Here is a 22,513-nt window from a genome sequence, read left to right on the forward strand (position 1 = left end):
CAGCCATAAGTGGTGCAACGTACATATTTTTTAAAATATATTAAAGTCTCTTAAAGTTGTTCTAAGATGATTCAGCAAATGAAGAAAGACTATTTCAAAAAAACAAAACGTCTACTAAATAGTAGTAAGAACTGCATTCTGGCAGGTATGGCTAAGAAGCTGGGACTCCCTATTCCCTCAGCCTTCCAGCAAGAGAGCAGTATCTTAGGAGGAATCAGCTGGCGGTCAGTAGGTTTAACCGCTGGGCATAGTATGAACAGACAGAGTGGTTAGGGAAAGACGCACACAGTGGGGCTAAGACTACTGTGCAGACCCAGGCTGCACCCTCTGAGGACAGACACCAGAGGTTTCACCCTGCAGGGGAAGCAGACTTCACCAGGAGAGTCCAGCCAAACACGCAAACCCCCTGCACAAAGTTGCAGTGAAGCGACCAGAGCAGATATCCTTGTCTTATCTCTGATCACTGGGGCAAAGCTCTCAGTCTTTCATCAAGTATGGTACCAGTGGTGGAAGTTTTCACAGACGCCCTTCACTGAGTTATGGGCATTTCCTTCCATTTCTAGTTTGTTGAGGGGTTTTATTATGAAAGGGTGTCAGGTTTGTCAAATGTCATTTTTGAATCAATGGTGATGAGATATTGTCTCTGTAGCCTTTTTTACTTCTCTAAGTGTGATTTCCTTTAGTTCTTTCAATATAGAATTCCTGCTTGGAAGCCCTGTCTTTTAATTCAATATCCAGGGCCTCTGCCAGGCAATTCCTGTGGCCTGAGTTTTTCCAGTATATGGGTCACACCTTCCGGTTTTGTTGTACGTCTTTCAGTTCTTATTAAAAACTGGGCATTTTAGGTAACATGGGTAGTGAATCTGGATACTGATTCCTTTTCTGCCTTTCTAGGCCTTGATTTGCTGCTGTCTGTGTGTCCATAAGAATACAGAAATTGCTTTTTTAAACAACAAAATAGAAATTCTGCAGCTGAAAAATATAATAACAAATGAAAATTTGACTAGTGGGGCTCAACGATAGATTTGAATGGTTAGAACAAAGATTCAGTGAATTTGAAAATGTAATAATTATAAACACACATGAACTTCACAGTTGAGCCCCAAAACACAGGAAGCAAAAAATAACAGACGTCAAGAAGAAATAGACAATTCAACAACAAGCTGTAGACTTCAATGTCCATGTTGAACAATGCGTACCACAGCTAATCAGAAGGTCAAAACAGAAACAGAAGATGTGACCCACAGATAAACCAACTAGACCTAACACTAGAGCACTTTACCCAACGAAATAGAATATGCATTCTTTTCAGGTACACAAAGAACGTTCTCCTAAATATAACCAGTAGGCCATAAAATTAGTCTCAGTAAATCTAAGAGGCTTGAAATCCTAGACTACCATAGGGGGTAAGCTCCTTTACATCAGTCTTGGCAATACTTTTTTGGATTTGACCCCAAAAGCAAAGGCAATGAAAGACAAAATGAGCAAGTGAGACTACATCAAACTAAAAAGCTTCTGCCTAGCAAAAGAAACCATCAACAATACAAAAAGGCAACCCACTGAATGGGAGAAAATATTTGCAAATCATATATTCGATAAATATCCAAAATATATAAAGAACTCATATAATTCAATAGCAAATAATGATCAATTCAATTAAAAAAGGACAGAGGAACTAAATAGGCATTTTTGCAAAGACATACATATGGCGTATAGGTACATGAAGACATGCTCAGTGTCACCATCATCAGGGGAAATGCAAATCAAAACCACAATGACGTGTCACTTCACACCTGTTAGAATGGCTATCATCAAGAAAACAAGAGGTAACAAGCATTAGGGAGGATGTGGAGAAAAGGGAAGCCTTGTGCACTGTTTATGGGAATGCAAATTGGCACAGCCACTGTGGAAAACAGTAAGGAGGGTCCTTCAAAAATTACAGGTAAAATTACCATGTGATCCAGCAATCCCACTTCTGGGTATTATTCCAAAGGAAAGGGAAGCAGGATCTCAAAGAAACATCTACACTCACAAGCTCCCTGCAGCATTGCTCACAATAGCCAAGATATGTAAACAAGCTAAGTGTCCACCTATGGATGAATGGTTAAAAAAGATATATATATATGTGCATATATATATATATATATATACATATATATATGTATATATGCACATATATATGTATATATGCGCATATATACATATATATGATATGCACATATATGTGAACTTGATATGGAACTTGAGGGCATTATCGTAAGCAAAATAGGTAGGACAGAGAGAAGCAAATACTGTATGATATCACTTTTACATGGAATTTTATAAAGCCAAACTGATAGAAATGGAGAGAGAAATCAAGAGTAGAATGGTGGTGACCAGGGGCTGGAGGATGGGGGGATGGGGAGACATTGGTCAAAGAGTACAAAGTTCCAGTTATAAGACAAATAAATTCTGAGGATCTAATGTGCAGCACAGTGATTATAGTTCATACCACTGTATCATACATTAATAGTTACTAAGAGAGTAGATGATCTTAAATGTTCTCACTCAAAAAAAGAGTAATGGTAAAGATGTGATGTGATACAGGTGTTAGCTAATAATACTATAGTGGCAATCATTTTGCAATATAGAAGTGAATCAAATCAACACATTGCACCTTTTAAACTTAAACAGTGTTGCATTTCAAGTAAATCTCAATAAATCTGGGTAAGGTAGGGGGTGGGGATAAGGTGAAGGGCCGTGAGTTAGGTATCTTCACTAGAGTGTTTAATTGGCAAGACTGGGTAAAAATCAGACCCCCGAACATTAGCTTTAGATTAAATGAACCCCCTCACTACACACAAGGAGAGTTGACTCCAGAAACTGTAAGTGAGTTAGGCAGATCACAGAGTTGATTACTGACCTAACCAGGTCCAGGGCCCATAGCACCGTACCTTGTTGTAACCTTTTCTCCACATAATATCTAGCTATTTTACTCACCTCTCTCATGACCCTCCAGAGAGGAGAAACAGAAACTTGGGTCAGAGATACCAACTGAGGCTAGACTAAGCCTTGTATGAAAATTTCATCCTCTTCCTGCCATCTAATCTTTAATAGCTGAAAAGACCTCCTTTTCTTTAAGAATGTTAAGACTGGCAGAAGGGCATAATTCTCAGTCATATGGGATCTACCCTCTTGACTGACTCACCTTCCAAAGGCCCCAGCTCCTAAAACCATCCTCTTGGGCACGAAATTTTCAATATATGAAATATGTTGGGGGACACAAACATTCAGACCAAAGCAGACACTGACCCTCCTTAATACTGTCCTAGTTCTTATACCCAGCTAGATCTAGCCCTTTGTGACCCTTGGATGTTTTATTATCACCAGTGAAAGTGATGTCAGGGTCATACATATTAATGTCTACTTCTGATACATCAGTTTATTTCCTTTACAATAATTTACTGCCAAAAAAGAGAAATAACTATAGTGAAAATAACACAGTTCCCAAGTTTCTAGCATTTATTATGGCTGATGTCTTTCCAAAGTGAAGTCGAAATTTGGGTAATGTCTTCATTGTGCTTCTCAAATAGATTACTATGCAAAAAAAACAAAACAAACAAACTAAACAAAACAAAACCCAGAGGTCGTCTCACACAATGGAGAAAGAGGGAGCCACAGGTGCACTGGTGGAAAGCCTCAGACCCCGACATTCCACTGCTATGGTGGTCCCATGGAGTTTAATGGGGGAAGGCCAGCCCATGAAAGTGCTTGACCCGGACATCATTAGAAAATCAGATGCCATCCTTAGGTTGTGTAACCAAACCCAAAGGGTTTCCTTATTGCTCTGTCAGAATGTGACAAAACACTTTCAAGGAAGTTGGCTCCTCTCTTCAAATCAGCCATGCTCTAGTCCGGAGGTGTGGTTGCAACAGGAGGCACCTACTCACCTGGCCCAGGGTTCAGGGGCTGGAAGGAAAGTGGTGTTGGCGGGAAGTGGGGGGCAGCTCCACGTGGAGAAGGTGGGGGACCCCTAGGGCCATCCCAGTTCCACGTGGATTAGAAGGGCCCGCGCACGACTGTGCTTAGATGCCACTAGTTCCTGGGGCGCCAGAGGGGGGGGTGGCACGTTGGACTTCGGGGTTGTGGTGAGCTGGGTCAGGAGGTCTGAGGGCCCCGGTGGCCCTTGCAGTGAGCTGGGCTCGGTGAAGTGCCTCTGGGCGGAAGTCCGCCATTAATCTCCGTCTTTAGGGTCCTCAGCAGCCCTGCGGGGCTCACATGGGGGCTCTGAGCCATGCGGGATCCCTTCGGTAACCCGGCAACTCGGGAACCCGCAGGGCAGCAGGGAGGGGGCCGGGGATGGGGGGACGGCCGCTGTCCCCAGCTCTGCCTCCAGGGCTGCGTGTGCATGAGCACTCACTGTGGGGCTGACTTTAACCCGTCATTCTTTCATTTCACGTTGTCTTGTGCACACATGTCCACACACGCCCTCCAATTGTTGTTTGTTTCTGTCTTGTTTGCATATAGAAATGAGTTTTAAAGTAAATATAAGTATTAATGGCTTTTAAATTCGCATACGGAAATGTATGCTTAAATCAAAGGAAGGCTTCGACACCCACGGGTAAAAAGCCCTACTTGGGACATCGCGAGGGCGTGTTAGAAGGAGTAGCAGAGAGAGCAGGGTGTGGCACGTGGCACCGGACTTGTGTCTGTCTCAGAGCCATCCCTATGCACCTGCTCCAAGAGGTGGGGCCAAAAGGGGTTCCGTTTCTTTATTGACATGATCACATTAATGTTCATCTTGATAGCTTTCGTGTATGATGAAATAATATGATGAAACCACTTTGTAGGTTAAATTCCATAAAACTGTGATACAGAATCATCAAATCCAAGAGGAAACTTTTAGTAATAGTAAATACTCATGAATTAAAAAAAAAGATTTCATAAACAGATACATTTCACACTCATACATACTCCACAGGTATTATTCACAATAATAAATACTGCACATTATTGTGTGTATATTCCTGGGAGCTAGTGGAACTATAAGGTAGGATATGATTAGATGCCAGATACAAAGTGCAAATGTGGAAAGATTTTGATCTATATCTATGGATATCTATATACTAATAGTGTATTGAGGAACCTACAACGTATGTGAAAGTCAGGCATATGACAACACCCAGGAGACAGAAGTTGTAAGTACACTAGTGTAAGTTCCTTAAACGACATGTGAAGTGGTCTAATACTACTTCCATGTAGACTGTGATAAATGGTCTAAACATCCCAGAATAAAAAGCAGGGACTGTAAGATTGGATTAAAAAGCAAGGCCACCACATGCTATTTAAAAGAAACTCACTATAAATATAACAAGTGCATTACTTTTTTATCGGTGCCTAACAAATGACCTCCAACTTAGCAACTTGAAACAACATACGCTTATTGGCTCCGTCTCTGGGGGTCTGGAGTCTAGGCAAGGCCTGACTAGGTCCTGTGCTCAGAGTTGCTCGAAGCTTCAGTCATGGAGTCAACTGCTCAGTGGTGTCCTCTGTGGAGTTCAGGGCCTTTTTCCAAATTCATTCAAGTTGGTGGCAGCATTGAGTTGCTTGTGGTTGTAGGACTGAGTTCCTCCTCCCAGAGGGTCACCCTGGCTGCCCCTCTTGATAGGCAGTTCTCAATATGGATATTCAATATGGATATTCTCTCCAGTGGGAGAATCTCTTGCTTTTGAATATTTTTTGATTAGGCAGGCCCACCTGGTATAATCCCACCCCACCCCCTTTTTTCTAAAGTTTATTTAGAGAGAGACAGAGTGCGAGTGAGGGAGGGCAGAGAGTGAGAGAATCCCAAGAAGACTCTGCACTGTCAACGCTGAGCCGGATGGGAGGCTCCAACTCATGAAACCATGTGATCGTGACCTGAGTTGAAACCAAGAGTCAGACGCTTAACAGACTGAGCCACCCGGGCTCCCCTATAATCCCCCTTTGACTAACCCAAAGCCAACAGATTAGGAACCTTAATCACATGACAGAATGCCTTCACCTCTGCCATGTAAAGTGACATCCGTCCTATTCACAGGTCTGCCCATGCTCAAGGGGAGGGGATAGTCCCGGTCTTGTGCTCCAGTAGCAGGGGCATCTTGGGGCCCATCTTAGAATTCTTTCTACCACAACAATATAGATGTGTTAAAAGCAAAAGGATGGGGAAAGAAATACCATGAAAACACTAATGAAAAGAAAGCTGAATCACTATATCAATAGAAAGGTAGGCTACAAACAAAGAATACTATTAAAGATAAAGACAGACATTATAGAAGGATAAATATGTCAATTTACCAGGAAGACATAACAGTCCTAAAAACACATGCACCTAAAACTTCAAAATACATGAAGCAAAGGCGACACAAATCAAAAGGACAGACAAATCCAAAAGTATACTTGGAGACTTTAACCTCCTTTCTTACTATTGGGTAAAACACATAGACAGAAAGTCAGTAAGAATACAGAAGGCGAGGGGCGCCTGGGTGGCGCAGTCGGTTAAGCGTCCGACTTCAGCCAGGTCACGATCTCGCGGTCCGTGAGTTCGAGCCCCGCGTCAGGCTCTGGGCTGATGGCTCGGAGCCTGGAGCCTGTTTCCGATTCTGTGTCTCCCTCTCTCTCTGCCCCTCCCCCGTTCATGCTCTGTCTCTCTCTGTCCCAAAAATAAATAAAAAACGTTGAAAAAAAAATTAAAAAAAAAAAAAAAAAGAATACAGAAGGCGTAAGACTGGATACTTTCCCATTAAGGTGAGGAAAAGGCCAGTATGTCCCTCCTTATTATTCCAGTTCATCATCATACTGGACATCCAGCCAGTGAACCAAGGCAAGGAAAAGAAATGTGATAAAAACTGGAAGGGAAGTAATAAAGCTCTCTTTCATCAGAGATGATGTGATTATCTATGCAGAAAATCCCAAAGAGGGGAAAAAAAATATTCTAGGACTAATGAATCAGCTTAGCAAGGTATGATAATGCAAGATCAATGTGCAAAGACTGATTATATTTCTGTGTACTAGCAATGAACAATTGGAAATTAGAATTAAATAATCAGTACTATTGTAATAGCATTAGAAACCATGAACTACTTTGGGATAAACCTAAGATTTTTATGCTGAAAACTATGTTGGTGAGAAAAATCACAGAAGACCTAAATAAATGGGGAGATATCTCGTTTGTGGATAAGAAAATTCAGTATCATTAAGATGTCAATTCTCCCCAATTTCATCTATAGAGCAATACAATCCTGATCAAAATCTGAGTGGGATTTTTTTGTTCACGAGCTGCTTCTAAAATTTATATGAAAAAACAAAGAACAAAAACTATTTTGAATAAGAAAAAGTTGGAGGATTCACACTCTCTGATTGCAGGATTTGCTATAAATCTATACGCATCATAACTGCAAGGTATTAGTAAAGGTTACCATACATATGGATCAGTGGGACAGAATAGAGTCCAGAAACAGACCAATGGAAATATGACCAATAAATTCTTGGCAATTTTTACAAAAATTGAGAGAGAAAGAGAAAGAGATAGGATAATCTTTTCAAGACATGGGGATGGATGGCATCGATTTGAAATAAAAAATAATCTTGATGCATACTTTACACTGTATAGTAAAATTAACCATGTGATTTTGTGAGTGGCATTCCTCTACTCTGGGCATCAGTCTCCTTATCTGTAAAATGAAAGGGAAGAAAAGAAGAAAAACTTCTGGATGAGCTCTGAGATCTTTCTAGCTCTCACCTCCCATGGCTGTCTTTCTTGCCTTCTGTCTACACAGAACTTATTCACTGCGTTAAACTTGCAGATGAAAAAATGTATACATGCACGTCTCCCCAAGGCTAATGGCAGCAGAGGCTGTGGGTGTCAGAAATACACAAGCTATGGCCTCTCATGACTTCTTATGTTGTCACTGAACTGTTTCTAGCACCTCTTGTGCAAATCAACCCCCTTTACCACCCCCCACAGAGGAATCGGTTTTGCATTCACTTTTTACCTTACCCAGTGCTGTGCTTCCTATTATCTGAAGGATGGATTGGAGAAGTTTACTTTCCCTTTGGATAAAGGCAATTAGCTAACAGGTGGTCCTCCAAATTACCAGGTGAATTTAGGGTGAACTGTGTCTAACAAATAATACAGTCAAGTCTTCTTACTTGAGGAATAGTTACAGTTTATCCTGACCACATATGCAGTGGGCTGCATCTGCTTGGCTACATAGCAGGCTACAATTTCCTTGTCTTTGCAATCTCTTTGAGGATCGCCTGTGATGCACATCACCTTCTGGTTTAATGCCTGTTCCAAGATAAAACTGTTTTCTTTCTCTTCTCTTTTGATGGAGAGGTTTTCTGAATTAGCAAGAGATTGTTTCAAACTATATTCCCCCCCAAATCTCAGGCAATGATTATTAGGTGACGCTAAGCCTAACTTCAAATATGAGCAGAAAGGAATCTGGAGATTCTCTAGGATAAGACTGGGCTCTGCTTAAACATGTATCATGCTCTGATCTTTCTTTGCAACATAATTGTTTTTGATTGATTGGTTGATTTTAATTTCAGTATAGTTAATATACAGTGTTGTGTTAGTTTCAGGTGTATATACAGCAATTCAACAATTCCATATATCACTCAATGCTCATCATGATAAGTGTACTCTTAATCCCCATCACCTATTTCACCCATTCCCCCCACTTCCCCTCTACTAAACCACCAGTGTGTTCTCTATAGTTAAGAGTCTGTTTCTTGGGTTGTCTCTTTTTCTTTGTTCATTTGTTTTCTTTCTTAAATTCCACATATGAGTGAAATCATGTTATTTATCTTTCTCTGACTTCACTTACTGTTATACACCCTAAAGCCATCCATGTTGCAAATAGCAAAATTTTGTTCTTTTTATGGCTGAGTAGTATTCCATTGTATATATACACCACATCGTCTTTATGCATTCATCTATTGATGGACACATAGGTTGCTTTCATAGTTTGGTTATTGTAAATAATGCTGCAATAAACATAAGGATGCAAGTATCCCTTGGAATTAGTGTTTTTTTGTAATTTGGGGGGTAAATACTCAGTAGTGCAATTACCAGATCATGGGGTAGTTCTAGTGTTAATTTCTTGAGGAACCTCCATACTGTTTTCCACAGTGGCTGCACCAGTTTGCATTCCCACCAGTAGCGCACAAGGGTTTCCCTTTTGTTCCACAACCTCACCAACACTTGTTGATTCTTGAGGGTTTTTTTAATGTTTATTTATTTTTGAGAGAGACAGAGCATCAGCGGGAGAAGGGCAGAGAGAGAGCAAGACACAGAATCTGAAGCAGGCTCCAGGCTCTGAGCTGTCAGCACAGAGCCCTATGGGGGGCTCAAACTCACAAACCGTGAGATGATGACCTGAGCCAAAGTCGAATGCTTAGCGGACTGAGCCACCCAGGCACCCTGCTCCTTGAGTTTTTTCCTTTAGCCATTCGGACGGGTGTGAGGTAATATCTCAGTGTGGTTTTGATTTCCATTTCCCTGATGATGAGTAATGTTGAGCATCTTTTCATGTGTCTGTTGGCCATCTGGATGTCTTCTTTGGAGAAATGTCTGCTCCTGTCTTCTGCCCATTTCTTCACTGTGTTATTTGGGTTTTGTTGTTGAGCCATATAAGTTCTTTATGTATTTTGGATACTAACCCTTTATCAGATATGTCATTTGCAAATATCTTCTTCCATTCACTAGGCTGTCTTTTAGTTTTGTTGATTGTTTTCTTTGCTGTACAGAAGCTTTTTATTTTGATATAGCCCCAATAGTTTCCTGAGGCAAGAGAACCAAATGCAAAGTAATTGTTTTATATTCATTACTCTAGTCTGAAATGTGCAATCAGTTGACAAATAGAAGAGCCACAGCCTCCCAAACCTGCCCCAGGAATCAATGGGCACGTAAGCGCCAAACCCCATTAAGCCCCTTAAGACTGGCTTGTCAGAGGACAGGCAAGGGGTAGCCAGCACGCGGGGTCTGGAAAGCCCTTGAAATCACGTCCTTAGAGTTGTTCTTTCAGCCCCTCTGTGGACCAGCACAGCCTTTCCGTCCCTGATAAGCAGAAGCATTCTAGAAACAGGAGTCTGGGTACCATCGGTGCTGAGGGGAATGCCCCACTGGGCCCTTCCTGGGTCACTGGAGGTGTTTCTTAACCTGGGGGTCCTCCACAGTCTTCAGAGCCTCTACCTCCAAATTCCATTTATTCTAACAAGTCCTAAAAAGGAAATGGGAGGATGTCTTCTTTAGAGAAGTGTCTATTCATGTTTTCTGCCCATTTCTTCACTGGATTATTTGTTTTTCAGGTGTGGAGTTTGGTGAGTTCTTTATAGATTTTGGATACTAGCCTTTTGTCTGACATGTCATTTGCAAATATATTTTCCCAGTCTGTCGGTTGCCTTTTAGTTTTGTTGATTGTTTCCTTTGCAGTGCAGAAGCTTTTTATCTTCATGAGGTCCCAAGACATCCTGATGGTCAACAGACACATGAAAAGATGCTCAACGTTGCTCCTCATCAGGGAAATACAGATCAAAACCACACTGAGATACGACCTCACGCCGGTCAGAGTGGCTAAAATGAACAAATCAGGAGACTATAGATGCTGAAGAGGATGTGGAGAAACAGGAACCCTCTTGCACTGTTGGTGGGAATGCAAACTGGTGCAGCTGCTCCGGAAAACTGTGGAGGTTCCTCAAAAAATTAAAAATAGAACTACCCTATGACCCAGCAATAGCACTGCTAGGAATTTACCCAAAGGGTACAGGAGTGCCAATACATAGGGGCACTTGTACCCCAATGTTTATAGCAGCACTTTCAACAATAGCCAAATTATGGAAAGAGCCTAAATGTCCATCAGCTGATGAATGGATAAAGAAATTGTGGCTTATATACACAATGGAACACTACTTGGCAATGAGAAAGAATGAAATATGGCCTTTTGTAGCAACGCGGATGGAACTGGAGAGTGTTATGCTAAGTGAAATAAGTCATACAAAGACAGATACCATATGTTTTCACTCCTATGTGGATCCTGAGAAACTTAACAGAAGACCATGGAGGAGGGGAAGGAAAAAACAAAAAAAAAACCTGGAGATGGAGGGAGCCAAACCATAAGAGACTCTTAAAAACAGAACAAACTGAGGGTTGATGGGGGGTGGGAGGAAGGGGAGGGTGGGTGATGGGCATTGAGGAAGGCACCTGTTGGGGTGAGCACTGGGTGTTGTATGGAAACCAATTTGACAATAAATTTCATATTATAAAATAAAATAAAGTGAAGTGAAATGAAATGAAATAAAATAAAATAAAATAGTAAAATAAAATAAAATAAAATAAAATAAAATAAAATAAAATAAAATAATATTGGGTGGGGAAGGCAATGGGAGGAGGCATGGCGACCCCAGCAGGCTCAAACAGGAATTGTCCCTTTATGGAAGCCACACGGCCACCCACTCGCTCGCCGCTCTCCAGGTGCTGCGGACCCCAAGGGACCGTCCCTGTCTGGGCCGGCGGGGGCCAGGCTCCCTGATCCCCTTTGCCTTCTGGAGCCAAGGCCGAGCCCTGGAGCCCGCGGCCTCCCCCGCGGTTCCTCCCTAAATGCACCCGCCCCGCTTCCTGCTGCGCCCTCATCGCCCTGAGAGCCGCCCACGTCCCCGCCCTCACCCCACCCCCCATCCCCGGGAGCCACCCGCGTCCCCGCCGCCCCGAGAGACGCCCCGAAAGCCGCCCGAGAGCCGCCCCGAAAGCCGCCCGAGAGCCACGGGCCCCCGAGAGCCTCCTGCTGCCGCGTCCCCGCCACCGCGAGAGCCACGTCGAGCACGCAGCCCGCAGCGCCGCTCCTGGTAAGGGGACGGTCCCAAAGTCTTTAGGGGGTCTGAGGGCCCAAGGTTTAGTCCCACCCAGTTCTGGTGTGATCTCACCCAGAGTGCAGGACTTGTGGGTTCGCCCCTCAGTGAACCGGGATGGTGATGGTGGGAGTTACGGGCTCAGGGGATTCGGGGTGGCTGGAAACAGGCTTGGAACCACTCAGCCTGCGCTCACAACCCAGCACATTTCATGGCGCCACAGGCCAGTTGTCCACTTCCTGGCCCCTGTGATCCTCGTGAGCCTCGCAGGGTTTCTTAAAGCAGGACTATTGTCCTCCCCTTTGACAGATGAGAAAACTCAAACGCCCCAGGTACCCTAGCCAGGTAGGGACACACGTCCAGCTTCAATCCCTTAACCTCCCCACCACCCTCAATCCCTGACTTGTGCCAAGGCCCAGAAAGGTCTGGGAGAAGAGGACGCATTCCTAGCGTTGCAAAGGGCAAATGTGGGATTATTATTCCCTCACCCCCACGCACACCAGTCCCATGGGCCAGGTGTTCCAAAAAGACCCCTCAGGGGACATTGTCCCATGACTTTGATCAGAAGCCATTCCATTCTCCCCCAAATACCCCCCCCCCATCTTTTGTATGACACAATATAGGTAGGACTCTATTCTAGGGCAAACATACTATGCTCAGGGCATATGGGAACAATCCTTTTGTCTGCTAACCCTTGGTGGGAGTTGTGTCACAACCTCACAGTGACAGAAGTACAGAACAAGTGAGCCAAACCAGGAAATAAAGGGACTGGGCAGATGAGTGAAGGAGATATTTGTGAACTAGGCAAGAAATATTTTTTATCTTTCCCAGAACAGCATTAGAGAGCCTGCTTTCTCATGGTTTGATAAAATGAAGTAGCATCATGATAAAATCAGGCTCATACAATTTTAAAATCAGAATGTACATTATGTTTGCTTTCAATTCCTACCTAGGCTAGATCCTCCTACCATCCCAGTCTGATTCTGTCATTTCTGCTTACATGCTGCCTGCCACTCTCTCATGATACCTCGTCCCATTTTGGAGAAGGTTAGCAGAATTTTCCTTTTGGAGAAGAAATCTGCCTTAGTTCCCAAATCACTCACTTTTGCCTATGCTGAGGTTGACACGTACCACATTCTTTCAGGTATTCAGTGCTTCCCCAGCCTTTTCCGAGGCTTTATTCCATCCTGTTAATATTTTGTCTGTGACTCATTTTAACATTTCTGTCAATATCCTTCAGACTTGCCTCTGGACCCTTTCTTATTTGTTAATATCTGCCTAAAAATCCATCCCTCAGGGGGAGGTATGTCTCCCCCCGCAGCCTGACCCACTCAGAAGATAGTTCAGAAGAACCACTATACTGCATTTCCACTAATGTAACCTGAGTTGATTGGCCTTTTGAGACAGCCACACTGCACCATTTGGGTCACACTTAATCAAGTCAAGCAAAAACACCAGATTATTTTAAACGAAACTACTTCAATTCAGAGCAACTCCTGCCTCCTGCAAATTTTTTTGAACATATATATATATATATATATTTTTTTTTTTATTTTATTTTTTATTATTTTTTTTTTTTAAGAACATGCGCTCAAGATTTTGCAATAGGGGCGCCTGGGTGGCTCAGTCAGTTAAGCATCCAACTTCAGCTCAGGTCATGATCTTGAGGTCCGTGGGTTCAAGCCCCGAGTCGGACTCTGTGCTGACAGCTCAGAGTCTGGATCCTGCTTTGGATTTTGTGTCTCCTCTCTCTGCCCCTCCCCAACTCACATAGTGTCTCATGCTGTCTCTCAAAAATAAATAAATGTAAAAGAAAAATTTTAAAGATTTTACAATACAATTCTCCATGTTGATTCTAAGGCAGACATCCAGCCTGTCAACACCAGTTGATGTTCTGACTGTGGGATGCTAACATTGTATGCAGTGTTCCAAGATGATGGTGGACTTGTTTGGAATAATCTCTTTTACCCCCTGTGGAATCAAGGAGGATATGCAAGCAAAAGGGGCCTTTTTTATATAGCTTAGCTCCATGGCAGTTGGGTGACCTTGGGCAAGTCATCTGATGCTCAATTTCCTAATATTTTAATAGAAATTTCAAGACTATTTGATCACATCACAGGGAATTTATTTCTTTATTTTTTTGTTTTTATTTTGAGAGAGAAAGAGAGAGAGAGGGAGGGAGGGAGGGGCAGAGAGAGAGAGACAGACAGAGAATCCCAAGCAGACTCCATGCTCAGCATGGAGCCTGACGGGCTCAATCCCACCACCGTGAGATCACAATCTGAGCTGATATCAACAGTTGGACATGTAACCGACAGCCACCCAGGCACCCCTCACATCACAGGGAACTTAGAAGAACAGTTAGAATCGTGGACATGAAAGAATTCTGAAGGTTATAGATGGCTGCACAGAGGATGTTCACAATGATGAAACCCATCATCAACATCCTCACCCCTATCATCATCGTCTTTACCGAATCAGTAGATTGATTCCAGCATGTTTTATGAGGTTCCCAAACCTCAGAAAATGTCATCTAAAAATACGAAAGATGTCAGAGAACTTGAGGAGTTTTAGCAAAAGCTGTAATATAATTTACTAAAAGCAAAGGACAGCATGTGAAAGATGGTGAGGCAAATGGTCTTCTCTGGGCTTAAAGAAGGGAGGGGAGGAAAAGGAAAGAGAAGGAAAGGAAGAAGGGAAAAGCAGGAAATTGTCTTAATATATTCTGATAATGTGGAAGAGGATGGTTTCCCCTAAGGAGGGCCAAACAAAACAAAACAAAACAAAACAAAACCAAAAACAAACAAAAAAAACACATCCACTGCATGAGTAGAAAAGCATGCAGAAGTTATTTCCATATGACAGAAGCCACCTGAATAGCCAATGAGCTATGAAAAACACTTTTGATTCTATGGCAATTAGTAAAATTCGAGTTTAAACCAATTAAGATATCCTTATTTATGCCCAGAAGAGCGACAAAAAATTAAGTCTAATATCACCAAATGCCAGTGAAGGTTTGGGAATTCTCATACGTGGCTTGTGCCAATGTGAGTTAGCACAACCATCCTGGGGGCATAATTAGCAATACCTAGTCAGATGGCAGCTGTTTATCCCAGGTAAATTGCTGCACGTGTGCACAAGAGGACATACATGGGGATTCTTTTGCAGCATTGTTGATAGTACAAGCACATAGCTTGAAACAGCTCAAAGTTTGTTGATAATTGATAAAATGTTCCATAAACAAGGTCATCTACATAAAAAGCTTAAAATACAAAACCAGTACTATACATTATCTATAGAGACATGTGTATGCAGAAGTATAAATAGGCAAACGAGAATGATCCACAAAATCCTCAGAATATTGTCTTTCAGAGGACAGAGGGAGGGGCAATAAGACTGGGGAGCCAAACAATGTTAATGAAACTACATGTGTAATGTTTGACTTTTCAAACAGAATAGCTCCAGTAAAAATGCCCAAATATTTACATTTGTTCATTGCAAATGGTAGCTACTTCATGCATTTCTCCACTTAAAAAATGTGTTTCAAAACCGCATAATCTTTAAACCTGGATAAAGACAAAGAACCTCAGAGTTCATCTTCATTATATTGCATGTCTCGTGCCTGCCTTATCTAATGCTTACTTACCTTTCCTAATACCAAGAAGAATGACCCAATAATCTGCCTCATTTGAAGGAAACATTTATGCCAATCCTGGTGCCGATTTCTGATTAAATCCGCTGAGATACAAAAATGGAGATTATCTGGGGACCAGGACCTCAGAACCCACCAGGAAAGAAGTTGGATTAAGATCTGAGCAGGCAATGAGTTTATCTTGAATTTGTCCTGAATGTTGATTCTGTCCCTTCAGTCATGGCACCACCTTCTCTCCACCAAACTCCCTGGCGTGGGGCAAGGTGGGGGATGGGGTGGTAAGGAAGGTGCTGGGGCTCGGCCCTCTACAACTACTTCCTCTGCTGTCAGTGCCTGAAGGTAACCTTGTTCCCATCCCGCTCTCCCACTGGAAGGAACATTGTGCTTTCCTCTTTGCCAATGGAGTATCTGACACAGTTTCTGGGAGCAAAAACTCTCAGTACTTCAAACAAATCAGTGTTATTTACAGAAAGGCAGGGTTGTTGTTTTTTTTCTCTGTATCCTAGCAAGTTTGCCTACTTTGATTCCAACTAATAATAATGCCCCACTCCTGGTTCCATAGAAGAATGCTTTCTTCATTTCATGCCTTTTCAAGTTGGAGAAAGAAAAACCAACTGATTCCATTTTAAAAATCTTTCCTAATTTCCTATAAGTTAAAAAAAAAAAAGCAACAGTGCATTGCGTTAACATAACCTAACTTAACTTTGCCTGGCTTGCATAAAGTTATTCATAGATGTTTGGAAGTATAATATGAGTTAGAAAATTAGCAATGGAAATGGCTCATCCTAGGATAATTATTCTTAGTTGTCTGAATTGAAAGTGTTCTCAGGCCTTAGCAACTCCCATATGGACACTTGCTTTCATTCCTTTCCTGTTTTTTATTCCAGAAGAGAATGGAAGGGCTTCAGAGAAGCAGATATGGAACTATGACTGAAGGTAAGAAAGCCTTGGTGTTTGCAGGAGCTCCAGGCACCCAGGAGCATCACTGTTCTGTCTCCACCGACTCTCACCTCAAACACGGGGACAGAAACCCAGTTACTTTAAACTGAGAAGGTGCCTGGGTGGCACTCTTTGGTGTAACACACTGTCCAGAGAATGAAAAAATATAAGCTACAGACTGGGAGAAAATATTGGAAAAATCCATACCTAACTATGGTATATTCAAAAAAGAAATCTTCATGGGGCGCCTGGGTGGCTCAGTCGGTTGAGCGTCCGACTTCAGCCCAGGTCATGATCTCGCGGTCCGTGAGTTCGAGCCCCGCATTGGGCTCTGTGATGATGGCTCGGAGCTTGGAGCCTGCTTTGGATTCTGTGTCTCCCTCTCTCTCTGACCCTCCCCTGTTCATGCTCTGTCTCTCTCTGTCTCAAAAATAAATAGACATTAAAAAAAAAAAAGAAATCTTCAAACTTAATACTAAGACATCAAAAATGAAATAAATAATAAATTAAAAATGGGTGATATGAAGAAACATATCACCAAAGACAATACACATAAAGAAGCACCTGGGTGGCTCAGTCAGGTAAGCATTCAACTCTTGACTTCGGCTCAGGTCATGATCTCATGGTTTGTGAGATCCAGCCCTGCCACAGGCTCTGTACTGACAGAGCGGAGGCTGCTTGGGATTCTCTCTCTCTCTGCCCCTCCCTTGCTCGCGCTTTCTTCCTCTCACAAAATAAGTAAACATAAAAAAAAATAAGCTGAAGAAGAAAGAGACAACTGTCACCTGTTCTTCCCCTTCCCTGTCATCATCATGCCCAGCACACTCTCGCCTGCACATGATTGGTGGGAAATGTGGAGGTGAAACTTCACGTCAGGGTTTGGAGGATTTGGAACCAGGCTGTGAAAACGATTTCTCTTTCCTTGTCTGCTCCCAACTGGAAAGAGGAAGAGTTCCCGTAGAGATTTAGTAACCCTGCATGCTCCAAATGCTTCAGGAGAGGAGGAACCAACACTGAGTAGAAGGAATCAAATAACAGATTTTAGGAGCCTGAAATGGCCTTAATTCATTTGAACTCATAAAGACTCTAAAAAGTCCTCGGGTTCTCACCCCCCTCCAACCCTTGAAGATTTTAGCTCTTGGCTCGTGTCACCCCACCTCCAACACCTCCCTGTGCAGTTCACTCAGCCAGTTTCCTGTGTAGTTCACTCAGCCAGATATCTCCAACACATGTGCTTCTAATGTCCTTTCTTCCACTTTTCTTCAGCCTCCCATCCAGGGGCATCTCCCAGACTTTGTCCTTGACGTTAACGACCTTCTGTCATCTCAGTTTCAAGCCTCCAACTGCCCACCCACAGAGCAGACATCCAGGGACATTCAGCTAGTCCTTGGCAGGAGGTCACCGAAGCTCTGACAGCTGAGATGCACTTTACGCCTGAGGTTCCTATGTGTGCATTGAGCCTGGGGATTTGTGGGTGGAAAAGAGGTGATAATGTTTTCTCATTCGTGGCTTCTCATCCTCTGCCTCCTTCTAATCTCACATTTATCTAGCATGAAATTGACCAAAGCACCATCTATGGAAAAGCCCTGGGATCACATTCCTTTAAAAAAAAGCTGTATTTTCCCTGCTGTAGATGAAGTGCTTAGAACATTCTTCTCAGTGGAGCGGTCCCTCCCTTGGCTGTGGGTCCAAGCTTCTAATTTCTAACATAGGCTTTCTATGATCCAAGAACATCCTAAAGGATACGAACTTTCGGGGCGCCTGGGTGGCTTGTCAGTTAAGCGTCCGACTTCAGCTCAGGTCATGATCTCACGGTCCGTGGGTTCGAGCCCCGTGTTGGGCTCTGTGCTGACAGCTCAGAGCCTGGAGCCTGTTTCAGATTCTGTGTCTCCCTCTCTCTCTGACCCTCCCCTGTTCATGCTCTGTCTCTCTCTGTCTCAAAAATAAATAAACGTTAAAAAAAGTATATTTAAAAAAAAGGATACGAACTTTCATATGTATTTAGATGTGACTGTTTTGGCGACAGGAAGGTCCACGAGTTTTCATGCGATTCCATGAAGGTCCCTGCCCTGGAAATCTTAATCGCTAACTTAGTAAGACACACACAAATTGGTTTTTTTATAGGCAGAGGGGAAGATAACTGGTTTGCAACATCGTCCTCACTGAGGATCATCCTGGTGGGCAAGACAGGCAGCGGGAAGAGTGCCACAGGGAACAGCATCCTCTGCCAGCCAGTGTTCGAGTCCAAGCTGAGAAGCCAGCCTGTGACCAGAAAGTGCCAGGCAGAGACAGGGACCTGGGATGGAAGGAACATCCTGGTGGTTGACACACCCCCCATCTTCGAGGCAGGGGCTCAGACCCAGGACACGTACAAGGACATCGGGGATTGCTACCTGCTCTCTGCCCCGGGGCCCCACGTGCTGCTGCTGGTGACCCAGCTGGGGCGCTTCACCGCCCAGGACACGGTGGCGGTGAGGAGGGTGATGGAGATCTTCGGGGAAGAAGCCATGAAATACATGGTGGTCCTCTTCACCCACAAGGAGGACTTGATGGGCGAGTCCTTGGACAATTACGTCGCAAACACGGACAACCATAGCCTGAGGAGCGTGGTCCAGGAGTGCAGCAAGAGGTACTGTGCCTTCAACAACAAGGCCACCGGGGAGGAGCAGGGGGAGCAGCGGGCCCAGCTGATGGCCGTGGTCGAGAGGCTGGAGAGGGAGAACCAGGGCGCCTTCCACACCAACAGCCTCTTCTTTGAAGCCCAGATGCTGCTGCAAGACGGGGGCAGTGCCCACGGGGAAGAGCACAGGCGCTTCCTGACCAAGGTGCAGGAGTATGTGGGAAAGCAACAGCGAGCCCTGAAAGAGAGAGGCAGTAACTGGGCCTCCAGGGTGCTCCTCAGAGTCAAAAACTGGGTGTTTTCTAACCCTGGGATATCTGCCTTCCTTGTTATATGCTTTCTGATTTTTCTTGCCGTTTTAATTAACTTGTGTATTACTCATGCACACTGAGCGTTTTCAGATGACTTCTGCAGTCAGCTATATTATTTTTTGAGTCCCCGTCTCTGTCTGTGTCAGATTCTTTATATGCTTTTTTACATAATTTCACTTCAGTTTCTCCTCCTTGCATTAGACATGCCACCTTTTCTTTTTTTTTTTTTTTTTCAAGTGCTTTTAGGTAAATAAAATCCAAAGGAAAAAAATTTTTTTGTTTTTGTTAAAAATTGTAGCAGTAAGAACAAAAAGGATGAGAAACTAACCGTCACAGGATGTCTGCAGGAAGGAAGGTGGTGGACTGTGAAGCTGTGCGGATGTCCTACCTCTGGGCCCTATTTTGTGCAACGATGCTGTCCAGGGGAGACACGTGTTACATTAAAAGCCGGTGGCAGAATTCTCTATTTTATTCAGAAACATGCTCTGATTTCATTGGAGTTGGTCATAAAAGACGCCCATCCCCATCCCCACACCTTCGAGAGAGGATGATGAGGTTGTTGAGGGGACTTGGGGGGACTTTCCAAGGCAAGAAGAGGTCCGGGACGGAATGCACAAGAGGGGTCTGGCATGATGAAGGAGAGAAAAGGGGTCACCACAGCGGGGTGGGGCTGAGCCTTAGGAAAAGCAGTCGCTGAGAAATTCCAGTGACAGGGAAATGAAGGAACTGTAATGTCTTAAAGCAGGGGTTGGCAGGGCCAGATAGTGAATATTTTAGGCTTAAAAATGGTCTATAGTCTGCTCAGCTCTGCCCTGGCCGCCACAGGCAATGCGAGGCTACATTCCTATAAAACTTAATGAACAGGGACATCTGAATGTCATGTAACTTTCCTATGTGGCCATGAAACATAATTCTTCCTTTTTTTTTAATTTTTTTAATGTTTTTGTTTATTTTTGAGAAAGAGAGAGATAGAGCATGAGCAGGGGAGGGGCAGAGTGAGAGGGAGACACAGAATCTGAAGCAGGCTCTAGGCTCTGAGCTGTCAGCACAGAGCCCAACACGGGGCTCGAACTCACAGACTGTGAGATCATGACCTAAGCTGAAGTCGGATGCTCAACCGACTGAGCCACCCAGGCGCCCCTAATTCTTCCTTTGATTTCTTCAACCATTTTAAAATGTGAAGGCTTCTCTTCCCTCACAGGACGTATGAAACACACAGCAGGCCAGAGTGGGTCCATCTTATGGTATATTTCCTGTTGCTGGTCGAGCTGTGTTATAATGCAACATCTTAACCTCAAACCCAGGAAAGGCCAGTTCAATCATGTGTGTTGTCCGTGGGACTTTGGGAAAAGGGTCGTGTCCAACTGTTCGATGGTAGTAAAGAGAAGAGGGCAGACACTGGGGTGGAATCTGAGCAGAGGTCATGAATTCAGCAGAAACAGGAAATCAGATGAGGGCGTGTCTGGTGGCCCCTCCCCTGCCATCTTGTTGATAGCTGCCCCTCCTTCTGTGCTCCTTTGTACCTGTGAGGGACCTGCAGTCACCCTGGGCAGCCTGCGACTGGATGTGGGGTGAGTCTCAGGAACTCGATGTGACACCCAAGCATCATTCTCCAAGCCTGTATTGGTAACAAAGGTGCCATATTGAACCTTACAACTGTATCACGTAACTGACTCCAGACATGTTCCACGAGTGTTAAGTTTAAGCTCCTCAAGCCCTGGACACACTAAGGAACTTTGAGTTTTCAGGCCAAGGACCACCTCCTGAAGGCAGTAGTCCCAATTTGGCCAGCCTTACTCGGTCTCTCCTTCCTTGAGTTAATCTGGTCCAGCTCCACATGCGTTTACTACGTGAGTACTGAGTGCCGGGTTCTATGTGGGCACCAGGGATAGAACATAAACGGTACATGGCTCCTGCTTCACGCACGTGACTGCATGGTGGAAGGATGAAAGGCACATGGAAGTGGGTCTAAGGGAAATTTACTGGAGAAATAAGGTGTCCACCAAAAGGAGAGTACACAGGCTCCCTAGATAGGCTGCCGTGCGCTGTCTAGGAACATGCTGGCCTCTCTGGGCAGTCACTTTGGGTTGGGGGAGGCCACTGTCAAGGACGAAGAGGTGAATCAACATGCGGGAGGCTTGGGGCAGGGAGAGACAGGGCTGAGGGGGGTCCTGGGCATCACCTCCAGGGCTCCATGGCTGTCTCCTACAGAAAGGAAGTCACTGGAGGCTTTTAAAGAGCTTAGTATATTTTAAGAAGTTCCCGTAGCAGCAACGTGGTGGTTGGATTATATAAATGTAAGCCCGGGGGCAGGGACAACATTTAGAAGAGAAGATTTCCATCTCAGCCGTCAGGGCCTGAGCTGTAGCAAAAGAAATGGATGGAAAGGAGAGGATGTCCATGGGCAACACTGAGGAGGGGCAGAATCAACACCAGGTGGTCCTAGACAGCAACACAGGCTGTCTGCTTTTTCCAAAAGCAGGACATTCCTAGGAAACCTTTTGAAAGCCAACATGGCATAAAGCAAAGAAACAATTACTGTTAATTTATATGAAAATTTTTTGAGCATTCCCAGACCCACAAAATAACCATTCTTCAGGCACATGTCGCTAACAGGTGCACAAAATCAGTTGAGATAAAGCCCAGAGCTCGGGAGGCTGGATGCTGAGACGCTGTGTGGAGCTCCAGGGGAAAGCACTGACAGGGCCGCCCTCACTGCCTGGGGTGCATCTTCCCCTCCAAAGTCTCATTGCAAAACCAACGCTGAAATCTATTTTCACTTTTTGCTGTTTGTCATAAAAATGAAAATCCTCTTCAGATTTCTTTCACTAAGCAAAACAGGTACTAATGTAAGTCTTTCATAAAAAATCTTTTTAATGTTTATTTACTTTTGAAAGAGACAGAGACAGAATGCAAGTGGGTTGGGGCAGAGAAAGAGGGAGGCACAGAATCTGAAGCAGGCTCCAGGCTCCGAGCTGTCAGCACAGAGCCTGACGTGGGGCTCGAACTCACGAGCTGTGAGATCATGACCTGAGCCGAAGTCAGACACTCAACTGACCGAGCCACCCAGGCGCCCCTGTAAGTCTTTTATAAAAGCAAAGTGGCGTACCATGAACTTTCAAA

At 44.0% G+C, this 22,513-nt stretch overlaps 1 protein-coding gene across 1 annotated transcript; it reads left to right on the forward strand.

The window, feature by feature from the left end:
- Positions 1–11,733: 11,733 nt before the first annotated feature.
- On the forward strand, positions 11,734–19,682 carry GIMAP5 (GTPase, IMAP family member 5). The gene is made up of 3 exons (XM_060626040.3): positions 11,734–11,865; positions 16,408–16,456; positions 18,584–19,682. Exons 2-3 carry the CDS (start codon positions 16,414–16,416, stop codon positions 19,468–19,470), a joined length of 930 nt encoding a protein of 309 aa, XP_060482023.1. The 5' UTR covers positions 11,734–11,865; positions 16,408–16,413; the 3' UTR covers positions 19,471–19,682.
- The last annotated feature ends 2,831 nt before the right edge of the window (positions 19,683–22,513 follow it).

The sequence above is a fragment of the Panthera onca genome, chromosome A2 (assembly GCF_046562875.1).
Source record: "Panthera onca isolate mPanOnc1 chromosome A2, mPanOnc1 haplotype 2, whole genome shotgun sequence".
NCBI lineage: Eukaryota > Metazoa > Chordata > Mammalia > Carnivora > Felidae > Panthera > Panthera onca.

Bases quoted from the DNA above. Each gene is read 5' to 3' on its own strand.
- GIMAP5 (XM_060626040.3), top strand. From the start codon at position 16,414: ATGGAAGGGCTTCAGAGAAGCAGATATGGAACTATGACTGAAG. The intron at 16,457-18,583 runs GTAAGAAAGCCT...GTTTTTTTATAG, and splicing joins ATATGGAACTATGACTGAAG to GCAGAGGGGAAGATAACTGG.